The 13,635-nt window shown below is 43.4% G+C and overlaps 1 protein-coding gene across 1 annotated transcript in view; it reads left to right on the forward strand.

The window, feature by feature from the left end:
• Positions 1–9,006: 9,006 nt before the first annotated feature.
• Positions 9,007–13,635, forward strand: part of grid2 (glutamate receptor, ionotropic, delta 2) — a gene marked incomplete at both ends in the record, with an annotated part of 824,583 nt that continues 819,954 nt past the window's right edge. The window contains one exon of the mRNA XM_080739349.1: positions 9,007–9,094. Coding sequence (XP_080595475.1) covers positions 9,007–9,094 — 88 coding nt within the window. The remainder of the gene's footprint in view (positions 9,095–13,635) is intronic.

Consider the following 13,635-nt stretch of genomic DNA (forward strand, 5'->3'; position numbering starts at 1 on the left):
CTTATGCAAACACAACCACACATCAGGCACGGCAAATGTATGTACCCACAACACACACACACACACACACACACACACACACACACACACACACACACACACACCCCCCCCCCCCACACACACACACACACTTACGTCTACCTTTACCGCACACATGGATGATGTCCTTGAGCGCAAGTGGCAGCAGCAAGCATGCATACTAAAGAGGCCCACAGCACACACGTGAATTACCTTTATCTCACTGTGTGTGTGTGTGTGTGTGTGTGTGTGTGTGTGTGTGTGTGTGTGTGTGTGTGTGTGTGTGTGTGTGTGTGTGTGTGTGTGTGTGTGTGTGTGTGTGTGTGTGTGTGTGTGTGTGTGTGTGTGTGTGTGTGTGTGTATATATATGTGACTGTGTGTCTGGGTGGCTGTGTCTCTGTGAGCATGTGTATCTTGGGCCTTTGTAAGCTCATCACAGGCATTTGTACCCTCCATAGAAACCAGATTAGATCTATGCTTATGCTACTACACCCCCGTGTGTGTATATATATGTGACTGTGTGTCTGGGTGGCTGTGTCTCTGTGAGCATGTGTATCTTGGGCCTTTGTAAGCTCATCACAGGCATTTGTACCCTCCATAGAAACCAGATTAGATCTATGCTTATGCTACTACACCCCCCCCCCCCCCCCAATACATCCAAGGTCACTTCACAAACAGCGCAGGACGGTAAAGGACAATCAGCATTGTTGGAGAACAATCAACATAGGCGCCGTACAGCTTTTTGCAATCACAGTTTAGGCTTTCATCAGACTTATCCAGAACGACCAAGTGTGAGATCGGTGTAAGCATGAACCCTATAGTCAACAAACACAGAGGTAGATGGTGACATACAGATGTGCCATTTCAAAACTTCACACGCCCTGCCATTGGCAAGAGTCCGCAAGACAGTAGATTTCCAGTGGATTGGCAGAACATTGAGCTTGTAGATCAGCTATTTTTGCTATTTTTATGACCTACTCTGACTTCAAAGTTTAAATCTATGAAGGTGGATTCTGCTTTTCTTTTTTTCCCTTTTCTTTTTTTTTTCATTTATGTTTTATTGTATTTTTCGTGTAAATCACAAAAGACAAAACAAACATAAACATACAAAACAATACTTATAGAAATACACACACATATCCAAGGGGGAGGTATCTGCCACTCTACACATTAGTTACTCTCTATACATACAGCACATTCATTTCAAAATGCACGGTCCACTATGGGGCGAACTCAAACCACATCTCTTAACAGGAGGTCAAAGTATACATAGAATAAATGTTAAATTAAATCAGGCCTTATATTAGCGACATGAGTAAGCCATTTAGACCAGTTGTCCATGACAATCTCCCCTTGACCCCTAAAGTTAAATGTGATTCTCTCCATAATATATATATTATAGATTAAATCAATCCATTCATCTATAGTTGGTATAACATTAGTGAGACATTTTTTTGTTATGGCCTTTTTGGATGCTACTAGTAATACCTTTAGCAAATATTGATCCTGCTTTGAACAGTGAAGTTCTTCTATATCAGCTAGGTACAAGGTTTTGAAATCAAATTGAATTGTAACTCTGGGATTCTGCTTTTCAATGGGAATGGATTGGTTTCTTCACTTTCTTGCCATTTGCGGGCTTCTGCAAGAATACGCTCCATTCTCCATATAAATTTGAAAGACAAAACAGGGAAAGAACCCTGTGGAAAAAATGCATTTGCAGGACATTTTCAGGGAGTAAAGCCTGAAGACTTGAAACAGCACATCTGTACTATACCGGTAGGTAGAGTACACATCTGTACTATACCGGTAGGTAGAGTACACATCTGTACTATACCGGTAGGTAGAGCACAAGAGAGCTATGTACAGTAATGTGTCTCAAAGTGACTATAGGATACCAGGTAATCATCAAATAGCATTCATAACATTTGTGGTGAAGAAAAACTCATCTAAATGACCACAACATCTGAAAAAGTGAACAAATTACATGTGCATAGAAACTAGAGCATATATCAAATCTGGTTACATTTGTACACATTTTTTGGAGACACAAATACTTACACATGCGTGTGTGTGCGCGCGTGTGTTTGACTATGTGACCTCTGCTGTCAATCCAGTGCTTAATTATTGTGGCCTCTTATTTTCTTATCGCTCATGCCCCATCTTCATCAGTGACTCTCTCCCCCCTTATCTTTTTTCTCTCGTTACTATGTAGCAGCAGGCCCCCTTTTGCTTTATCACACATCTCTCCAATTAGGTTTTTTAATGAAGCAAGAAGCCACATTAAAGACACAGGAAGTCTAGTTAACACAGCATGACAAACGCATGCTGGACCTATGACCCTCTCTGTGCGTTTGTGTGTGTGTGCATGTGCGTGCGACCTGTGTGTGCATGCGAGTGCTTGTGTGTGTGAGTGAAATACAGAGAGCTGAAGATAGGGAATGTGTGATAAGGAATAGGGATGGGACGATAATTATTGTTTATCTTGATAAAAAACACTCACGATAATCGTATCATGGAGATTACATTTATCGTGAAATCGCCCTCCGTCATGCACTGGGATCAATTCACCAAGCTGCATATCCAGTACTATTTAAACCCTCTATTGGTAAAATGTACTTACAATATACGTCTTTTTTCACTCTATACCAAATCTCTTTGCCAAAAAAAATAGCCGATCTACAAGCTCATGTCGCTTTTTTTTGGCAAATGTTCCACCCCAGGATAATGGATGTTGGGGATATTTTGATTATCGCGATAATATCGTAAATCGCGATTTCTTTGTTCACAATAATCGTGATATGAAATTTTCATATCGTCCCATCCCTAATAAGGACATAGAAGCCGCAATAACTAAGGACAGAATTGACACCAAAGAGAGAAACAAAAACAGAAAGGAAGAAAGCCTAGTAATGCCATTTAATTCTGTGTCTGTTGTCCTGCTTTTTAAGATGTAATTTTGCCTGTCTACAATTATGGAGACTGATAGCAGGGGAGAAAGTCTAAATGCCATTGTGACAATGAAACTCTGGGGAGTGTTTATGCTCACGGAGTGAAAATGTTCTACGGCATACAAAAACAAAAAGTGAACGCTTTAATGTGGGAAACGTATTACCCAAATGGCTCTACAACCAATCTCTCAGGATCGATTTTTAGAGTGTGTGTGTGTGTGTGTGTGTGTGTGTGTGTGTGTGTGTGTGTGTGTGTGTGTGTGTGTGTGTGTGTGTGTGTGTGTGTGTGTGTGTGTGTGTGTGTGTGTGTGTGTGTGTGTGTGTGTGTGTTTCTTTGTTTTCTTTTTTTTTATTGGAGCAATCAGATATTTTCCAATTATGTTTTTCTTTGTAAGGAAATTAATAGCCTGGAAAGCAGGAAACATCTCTGTACCGGGGGATTCAGAGTGTGGGGAGAGGCTATACAGTAAAATGCATTTAACTCTAAGAGTTTACCGATATAACCAATTGGACCCATTTGTACACTCTCTGGGCTCTATTTTGATTGTCTCAAGTACCAGCTCTTATGCCTTAACTTAGAGGCCTGTCCATACTGTCTCCGACCACCGAACTTTTTGTCGGAAAGGTCGGTACAACTACAAAATGACGTCACTTGCATCTTCTGAAAATCATTACCCCGAATTAGAGTTCGGAAAGCTGCACGTCGGAAAGTCGGAACTCTCCGATGAAAAGTTCGGTGGTCGGTGGCATTGCCAGGATCAATGCTTAAAGTCATAGTTCACAGCCAAAATGACTTTTTTTCAATCGTTACTCACCCCATGGACACTTGAATTCATGGATAGTTTTAGTTTTTGTCGCATTCCTAAGCCAATAATTTGAGCAGGCTTTTTGTGTCTTCATAGGGAACCACTGCTGGTAATCAAATTATTGGTTTAGGAATGCATTACAAAAACAAAGAAATCCATGGATTCAAGTCTCCATCGATAGAAAAAAAATCACACCCAATGTGAAGTGAGCGGTGGTCGTGCTTGCATAACGTCTTCATCAATTGGTAATTGGTGATGTAATACAGGCTACACACATACACATTGCTATGGCAAAACGCTGAGGAAAAAGACTAGGATATAGGTCTAGGATGTAATTGGTGATGTAATATGGCCACACACACACACACACACACACACACACACACACACACACACACACACACACACACACACACACACACACACACACACACACACACACACACACACACACACACACACACACACACACACATCTATGGCAAAACGCTGAGGAAAAGTGGCTACAGATAGTGGCTACAGATAATTGGTGATGTAATGTGATGTGATATGGCTACACACATGCACACACACACACACACGGCAAAACGCTGAGGAAAAAACCTTGCCATGGCAAAACGCTGAGGAAAGGTGGCTACAGATAGTAGCTACAGATAATTGGTGATGCAATGTGATGTAATATAGCTACGCACACACACATATTGCTATGGCAAAACGCTGAGGAAAACACATTGCTATGGCAAAACGCTGAGGAAAGGTGGCTACAGACACACGCACAGCCACTCTTAGGAGCGGTTTACCACCGCTCAAAAAAATGTTTTTTTCTTCTTTTTTTTTGGGGGGGGGGGGGGGGGGGGGGGGTGAACTATCCCTTTAATGTCAGGTAAAGTTTCGCAAATAGACAGTTTGTGGAGGTTGGAAACATGCAGGTATAGGTTGGAAACATGCAGGTATAGGTTCCAACCAAGCCCCAGAACCACCACAGAGCTTTGAAGCAACCTTCACCTGGTGGTCAGACCTGGGATAACAGTTAAAACGTAGACGCCTCAGGGCGACATGTCTTGGCCATCTGGCCAGTGATGTATATCGGACCAGTTACCCATATATGTAGACCCCTGGTATCCATGTACTGTATATGGAAATATGCTGTGAGAGCCCAAACATGCTTATTCGTTATGTGAAAGTCCTATGATGTCTATGACATCTGACATCATACATACAAACCCTTTTATGCCTGTAAAGACTGTGTTAGCTGATGTTGCAATATAATATTTGTACATCAGAATACCTATCAGAATATTCAGAGAGAGACCCGGACCAGATGGATAAAATTGACATTTTATTTATGGCATGGATGTGGTCTGACAATGATGGTGGTGGTGGTGGTGGTGATGAACTGGTAATGATGATGATTTTAAGCTATGGAAGTAAAGGAAACAAACAATAAATAAATACATATAAAAAAACTGTAACCAAAGAATACTCACTCAAATAATGCATCAAGTTGTGAATACAGGAAACAAACTAAGGAAAACTAAACTCAGGAAAACCAAACTAAAGAAACCAAACAAAATAACAATGTGCCTCTCTGTTGACTGAAGTGAAGTGGCTGCCTTTTAAAAGAACACTGATTAGGTGCAGGTGGTGTTAATTGTTAGCATCAGGTGAGTTGGGTGTGGAATCAGTGTGGGCTCCTCCCACCTGGGGCAGAGCAGGAGAAGGAGGAGAGGGGATTTTCTACAATGCCCATGGAGATCCCTGTCTAGAACCAGCAAACACAGATATGGGCTGTCTTGGCCATATATGGATTCTGTTAGTGTGGTATGTGGCCGATGTGGCCTCCATATATGGGCATTCCCATATGAAGTCCAGTTAGATATGGGCTTAATATTGATGACATCAGGGATCTCCATGTATGGGTATAAAAGTGTGGTCCCCTGACATCACAGTGAAGCCACAGTGATGTGTCAGGGGAACCACAGTGTCAGGCGTGACATACGGTCAAGCTGTGACCGTTCACATACTAAACTGCGACCTACAGTCGCAATAATGCTACTGCGTACCCTAGTGCGCCTGCTCGGTGCTCAAGACTTCCGCAAAATTGGCCAATCGAGGTACTGCCGGCAGTCTTCCGGGTGCTTCAAACACCATTGAGCAACTTGCATTGAAATTAATTGCTGGGGCAGAGCAGTCCACCCTCTATTATATTATACCTCTATCATATCATATCCACCACCACCCTCATCGCTGTGATTGGCAGTCATTGTGAATGTCTCTGAGTCTCTGAGTGATTGACTGATGAAGTTGTACCATTGGCCAGTTGGCATAAAACCGAACTTGACAACCAGAGAGCAATCATCCCTCTTTACTGGGATGTAGTCTATCATCGGTTGGCATAATAACTCCAGGTTATTATATGGGGTCAGAAAAGCTAAAAGAACAATGATGCTTTGTCTTGAATAATAATAATAATAATAATAATAATAATCTATATTTTAGATAAGAAATAGGTCATGTTGCTCAAGCTTGATTCATTTTACATTAGGATACGTTATTTTTGGGTAAGGTAAATAAGCCCTCAACATGATCCAGCTGTAAGTATTATTGTTCCCCTTTCAAATAAGACATTAAATTAAGAAGAACTTGATCTCTGCTGTGCATGGAATGCTAGGCACTAAATACCACACAAGTTTCAATGTCTACTATCTCTTTGCAGCAACACAGATATTCTCCTGCATGTCTGAGCACTGCAGTCAGTCCTGACTCTACTAAAAATTCCACTCAGAGGAAAGAAATCAATCCCGTAACGGATGATTTGATGAAAATAAAGACCAAACTCAGATAGCCTTAACCTGAGGTCCCGGGCTAATCACAGCGTTAAATATTTACAACTGTATTGACTGATTAAATGAAATGGTCTGTAGTTATATCCCCAAATAATCCCTACATTATTTTTGTTTACCTTTCGGGTGAATTAATTTGTATTCTGTTTCAGAGTTTTTCTTGCAGATGATATGGAATGTCTTTCTGCATGTAGCCTGTACATATCATTTTGTGAATGTTTATACATTTTCATAAAAAGAAAGACAAAATATACACACAACACACACACACACACACACACACACACACACACACACACACTGTACATACTGTAAAGGCTTATATAATATGAATATCCACAGCGTTCACATTAACCCTTGCACAATATGCCAACTGATATCAGTTCCCTTTATTTTTTTAACCTAAATGTTTGCTGTATTCACTTCGTGATAATGTGGAAAAACAGATCTTCATTTTGATGAGCCTGATTCAATAAATCCTCAATGATCAAAAACAATGGATAATATGGATAAAAAGAGAGATAAGGGCTTTCACTTCTGTTCTCTTCAGTATCATTGTCAATTTAATCCCCCTATTCCTTGAATGCCTACAAACACACTCCCTGATGGTGTTAAGCACCAAACCCTCCTAATCCCTAATCCAAGGTATCTGGCAGATTAAGACAAAACCCTGGGGACTTGAAGCATGGGTGGAAATGATAGATAAATAGAGAGACGGATGGATGAGCGATAGATTGATCTATGTGGGAAGGAAAGAGAAGGATGAATATGGGTGTTATTGTCCCTACAAAAGCTAACTGAAAAACAAATAGCTGCCCAAATTGCCCAACCAATCAAATGGTGGCCTGGTAGAAGAGAGTGGTGATAGATGAATGCAGGATCCACCCCAAACGATGCAACAGCAGTGCTCCACTTCCTTTTTGAAGTTGCAGTAAAAAGGCTAAGCAGAATCTGGTACCCTAGGCTAGCTGACATTTGAAGGAGAACAGGAACTTGTGTAAATCTACAGTAAAGCTGGCCCTATGACATATGACATGCTTGAAGGTCTGCTCATGGCAGATCAAAGATTGGCAGATTACTACACTCCCCCACCTCTCTCTCTCTTTTTGGTCTCTCTCAGCCTCTTCCCCATCAGTTTCCCCACCCTCATTCGCACATCTCTCTCTCTCTCTCTCTCTCTCTCTCTCTCTCTCTCTCTCTCTCTCTCTCTCTCTCCCTCTACCTCTCCCTCTCCCTCTCTCTCCTCTTCTCCAAGGTAATTCCATTCCAGACAGTCGATGTGCGCACGGCTGGCAACTGCTACTGCTCTTTGCTGTATAGTTGCTGCTTCTCTCTCTCTCTCTCTCTCTCTCTCTCTCTCTCTCTCTCTCTCTCTCTCCCCCATGATCTCCTCCCTCTCTCTCTCTCTCTCTCTCTCTCTCCATCCCTCCCTCTCATCCAAGCGGACCCGGACGCGGCATACCGCCTCCTCCTCACCCGCCACCGAGCGTGCTGGGCTGGAGCGAACTGCCGCCGTCATCCTTGGTGAATTTTACCACTGACATTTATTTCTGTCGCAGAAAAGCTTCGTCGCCGCCGGATAGGAGCTGTCTGTTCTCCCCATCGTGGTGTCTCTCTCTTTCTCTCTCCCTCTCTCTCCCTCTGCGCGTCCGTCCGTTAGGGGGAAAAGGAAATAAGAACATTTCGGAATAGCCTGGGAGTCCGTGGTAATGACACATGACACTGCTTCTCCTCGTTTGATATAAAAGTAATTCATTTTCTACATTATATGTTCGGCATCAGTGTCATTTTAATGCTCGCCTGGAGAAACCCGCGAGAGGTGAAATGTAAGTTTTGTCTGCCGCCTTCCGAGGCTTCTGGACGGTGTTTTAGTGGGATTTAATTGCGTCGGGGGGGCTCTGAAAAAGCAGGAATCACGACTGTGTCATTATTAACGGGGAGCCTGCAGAGCAGAGAGGAAGTGTCCCCCACCTCACTGACTGTGTACTGAATCATCTCACCGTTTAGCTCATATCTTCTCCAGACCCTCAGCTCGGCTTTAATGCGTCGGCGTTTGGATGCAGTCGCTCTGCGGCTCGGACAGCCAGCATCATCTCTCCTCCTCTCCTCTCAGCATGGTTTGATGTAGGGAGGTTTCAACAGGGTACCATTCTGCGATCACTCGTCCCTGCCGGCTGAGAAGCAGCCCGCGTTCAAGTCCAGAAAGCCTATAGACCTACCACGACAAAAATTTCAGAACTTTTCCATCTATATGGACTAAGAAAGCTTCGAGCCTCCGGATTAAAAAAGAAGAGGAAGAAGGTGGGGGAACACCGATTCGCTCTCGGCGAGAGAGCTTTGGCTTTACTTGGTTTTTGGGGAGAAATCGTGTTGGACAACAGCGGAGGCAACATGAAAGTTGTTTCGGCTGTGATGCTGTTGGCCGTTTTCTGGAGCCGGGAGTGGGAGCCAGTGCTCTCCGATTCCATCATCCACATTGGTAAGTTACTGCGCCTTTCTTCTACTAATTCACAGCCACGACCAGGCGCACTGCGCGTCTGACTCTGAATAGCCTACACATGGTTTATTTTTCTCTTCTTCTTTTTTCTTTCTTTTTCTTTTTGCATCCATATATTGGCATCGCGGGGGGGGGAAACATTAGACATCTCCTTTATTATGCGCCATTGTGCGCACCCTTATGAAGTTGGCAGCTGTATTGGGAGTCTTTTGGCAATACGTCGCTTATGTAAGCTCTAATCTCCCAGAATTGCTCACTGGATATTCTCACCGTGTTATCCAACACAGACATTATATGAACACGTGTCCTACACAACCTACTCTCATGCCAATCAACAAATGATAATTGTGGGGGAAAATGTCAAAGCCTAGCAAACGGGCTATTTATACCAAGTGCAAGTTGTCCGTATGTCAATGGCTGTGGGCTGCGCTATTAGTTGCGCGATAAAACAGGTGGTTTGGGTGGCGTGATGCTGTCCCGCATGGCCTAACAATAAAACGCAGAAAAAGCGTTTTTATTGATTTAGGCTACTTGAAGCTATTTCTGTATCCTACAGTTGCATTCAATGTATTATTGTCTATTGGCTATTGTCGTTTAAGAATGTGTGCAAGGTTCTTAGCCTATCCTACTGTTGCCGTCTACCACCACGGGCGAAGTGTGGCACTGTTGTGCTGAGTGTGCTGTGATGTCGGGGACGTATCCTATCCTTACATACGATATGTGTGGCAGCTCTTCTGGCAGCATCGGTAAGGGGAGGACTGGGGGAGGGAGGAGGGGGGGGGGGGGGGGGGGTGGAGGGAGGATGACAAACAGCGAGCATGTCTTGCAGGCAGAGAACGCGAGGTGGTGGTGGGCACACATTATAGAGTTGGACTGCTCGGTGGCCTCAAATGGGCGATAGACCAGGCAGGGAGACTGTGAGAGAGAGAGGTGTGTGTGTGTGTGTGTGTGTGTGTGTGTGTGTGTGTGTGTGTGTGTGTGTGTGTGTGAGAGAGAGACATGCACGGCTCCTCCAGCAACACACCGAGGCGCGTGTGGAGACCACTGGTGTCGCACATGGCCCAAGGGTGTTACACGCGCGTTTAAAGCACATGCACACAGGGCAGGCTACTCAAACACACACGCAGGCAGTGGCACACATAGCACATCATTAGCTCACCGATCTAAGCCACCGCATTATGCTGCTGCCAAGATGTGAGCACTATCACGCCTTTCTGTTTGAACTAGTTAGACCCTCGCCTGCTGATTTACGGAACACACCGCCGCCAGCTTGGCAGGCACCTAGGCGGAGCATGCAGTTTGCCTACTGCCGGATGGGCTGTAGTTCTTTCTGGGCTGCAGACCAAGGTGATGTTTCATATCAGGCTGCCCTGACATATGACAGCAGTTTGGCCAAGTGAATAGGATTTATGCAGGTCAAGTTGACTGCGAATATGTGTTATCCAATTTACGAACAATACACATAGGGCTTAGTCCAGGCGAAGTTCCAAGAGAAATGGATTCTGACACCTCAACATGTGAGATGACACAAATGAATGCTTAAAGCACCACTTCGCCCATTTTGGGACCGATCTCCATTGGTCGGGTCCTCATTAATTCTCATTATAATATGGTAGCCTGCCATTTTTGTCTATTCACTTTGTGTTTCAGAGGAGGGCTGTGGACAGTTCAGAAACCTGCCTACCAGTAATATCATCAATGGAGAATCCAATTAGAAACGTCAGGATTTCTAATTCTGGAAAGTGATGATGTCACTGGTAGGTTTATGAACTGTCCACAGCCCTCTTCTCCTCTGAGACACAGAGTGAGTAGACAAAAATGGTTCCATACTTTATATTATACTGAGCAATGGATATGAAGATACATGGGTGAAGTCGTCCTTTAATTTAATTGGTAATTGTATTCACTGCCAGCCGCCAGAGTTATCAAGAAATTGCAGTGCAAATTGATAATAGGAAGCAGGGGGGGTTAGAGGGCATCACACGCCTTGTCAACCGTCATAGGCCTAAAGGTGCCTCCACACCGAAAATACTACAGGAGACTTGTTCAAACTGTTCACAGACTGCAAAGAACTGCAAAGAACTGCAAAAAAACTAAGCACATTGAATTTTCCAGCCGACTGTATGCCGACTGTAATTACTGTACAGTTTTGCGCATGCGCACTGTGTTGCCATATCGGCTCGTTACAAGCGACTTTGATCCTGTTTTCCTATAATGTTGCTAGTTGTGGGTTACTTTTGTTTGGGCATGTTTCTGAATTGTAGTTGCTTATTTGGCCTTGCTTTCAACATTCTTTTAGAAAATAGCTAATGTAATAGAGCTCAATAGGTGAAACTGGACGCTCCTTTAGGCTTTGTTTTCATAGACCTGGTCGCTTGTTTAACTCACAGAATCTGGCAACCGAGGAGCAGAATCGGAGATGCTTCCTGTCCGGTGATTTCTTCTCCTCACACCAAAACAACACACATCACTATTACTAGCGTTGCCTTGGAGTTGATTAGTATAGGAAGTTGAGAGTTGAGATTGTGAATATGCTATTTAGTTAAAATATGCAACGGGAAAATGTCTCTGGCTTATTTAGGCTTGGTTTTGCTGCAGCAGTAGCAAACTAATGGTCCATTACAACTCACTACAATTCACCGACGTCCAGGGGCGACTCTACAAAACTGAGCAAGTCCAGTCTTCCAGTTTTCCGTCGATAACGTTCCCGACCCGCTGCCGAAAACCTACCGATGAGCTCCCGTTCGGCAACAGACGCTTTCCGCCGCCGATTCGGCCACGAATCTGTTTGGTTAAAAGTGGCCTTAATAGACAGCATTATATAGACATTGATGGCTGCTCAAATAACAGTGAGTCTTATAGGCTCCAGGGCGTCACGGGGGGGGGGGGGGAGTGGGACTGAGTGGGCCCAAGATGGAGGGGCCTTATTATTTTATATACTTTAGCTATTGAATAATAGCAGATATACAAGCTCACAGTGCTGCGAGCTTGTAGATCTGCTATCTTTGAAAAAGTCTTGAAAATGTGTGCAACTCCAGTGATGTCATTACGTGCGCATCCCGCATCAAAAACTCATTCAAGTCACCCAGGGACTCATTCATGTCATGGTCCTGGGGTCCCGGGGATGCGCCTCCATTGGAGTCCATGTTAAAATAATTTACTTTAATTTAATAAAATCCACGTAGAAAGTCTTAAACAGGCGATAGAAACGTCAATGTTTTGATTCCACCGACGTCCGACGCCATTTTGCGCGCGTAAACTTTGTATTGAGGACTCATAAAACTTTTCTGGGACCCATTTGAATGACCACCTGTGGGTCCCGGGACCCATTACATTGAAAACCTAGTAACATCACTGCAACTCTTTGAATATATTTATTTATTAAGAGAACATTTGTGACTCAAATTTTGCTTCCGGGGGGTCCCTGGAACTAAATATTTTGAGATGGGGGTCCGTGGCCAAATACATATTATTTTGGGGGTCCTTCACATGAAAAAGTTTGAGCACCACTGACATAGAAACATAGGTTTTTCAAAAAACCTTAGAAGGATTTGACTTGCACATAACAATTTTTCAAAAATAGCAGATCTACAAGCTCGCAGCGTGGCACTCGGTGCATGTGAGTGAATCCTTGTACCCAGGGCCCAGACTTTGGTGTGACGCCCCTGATAGGCTCACTCATTGTGTACAACAGGGTGTAGTGAGTAAGTCTAGAATCTTATAGAGCTGAGGTGCCTAAAGCAAGGTTAGTTTCTTGATTACTGGGTCTACATTATCGGGTCACTGGGTCTAGATTATTACAAGCTAATTAATTTTCCTGGGCTAATTATGTAATATTCACTTCTCTTGTGTTTTATTTTGATGTGGCTAATTAATCTGTGCTGTAGCACATATAGGCCTATGCCATACACACAGTAGAACTAATAGGTGAGAGACTGAGTGAACCAACAAGGATTTTACATGGTTTGCCACAAGAGCATAATTATTGTTGTTGTTTTGTGTGTGTCCACAAAGAGGATTTACTTTAGAGAAGAATCCGAGTTGTGTAATTGTCATTAGCTGGTCATCAGAGTCTAGCACAGTATAGCCTAAAGGCACAGATTAGTAATACAAACAGTATAAATACAGGTTGTATAACCTAAACCCCATATAGACAACATGGCATACTATTTTTTAGATGAGAGAATGAGTAATTTGATGTATTTTGCTATACCTTTCTGGCCCATTTCAGTACTGTGTTTTAGACCAGTTCATACTGTAAGTAAAATGCAGCCTGCATAAACTTGATTAATGATTACTAGAGAAGTAGCCCACACCAAATCACCTCCAGTTTACACAGAGCAGAGGTCCAGGAAAGACACAGAGAAGTGTTTGGGGGTAAATTCAGTGACATAGATAATGAGCGAGCCTGGCTTGCCCTCTTTAACCCCGTAGTGGAAGCCAGGCAACTGTGTGATGTCCAATTAGTATAGGGAAGTCAGCAAAAGCTGCATGTAGTGGAAAATCTCTTTTTTTTCCCCTCC

Source organism: Nannobrachium achirus, assembly GCF_963921795.1.
Source record: "Nannobrachium achirus genome assembly, chromosome: 12".
Taxonomy (NCBI): Eukaryota; Metazoa; Chordata; class Actinopteri; order Myctophiformes; family Myctophidae; genus Nannobrachium; species Nannobrachium achirus.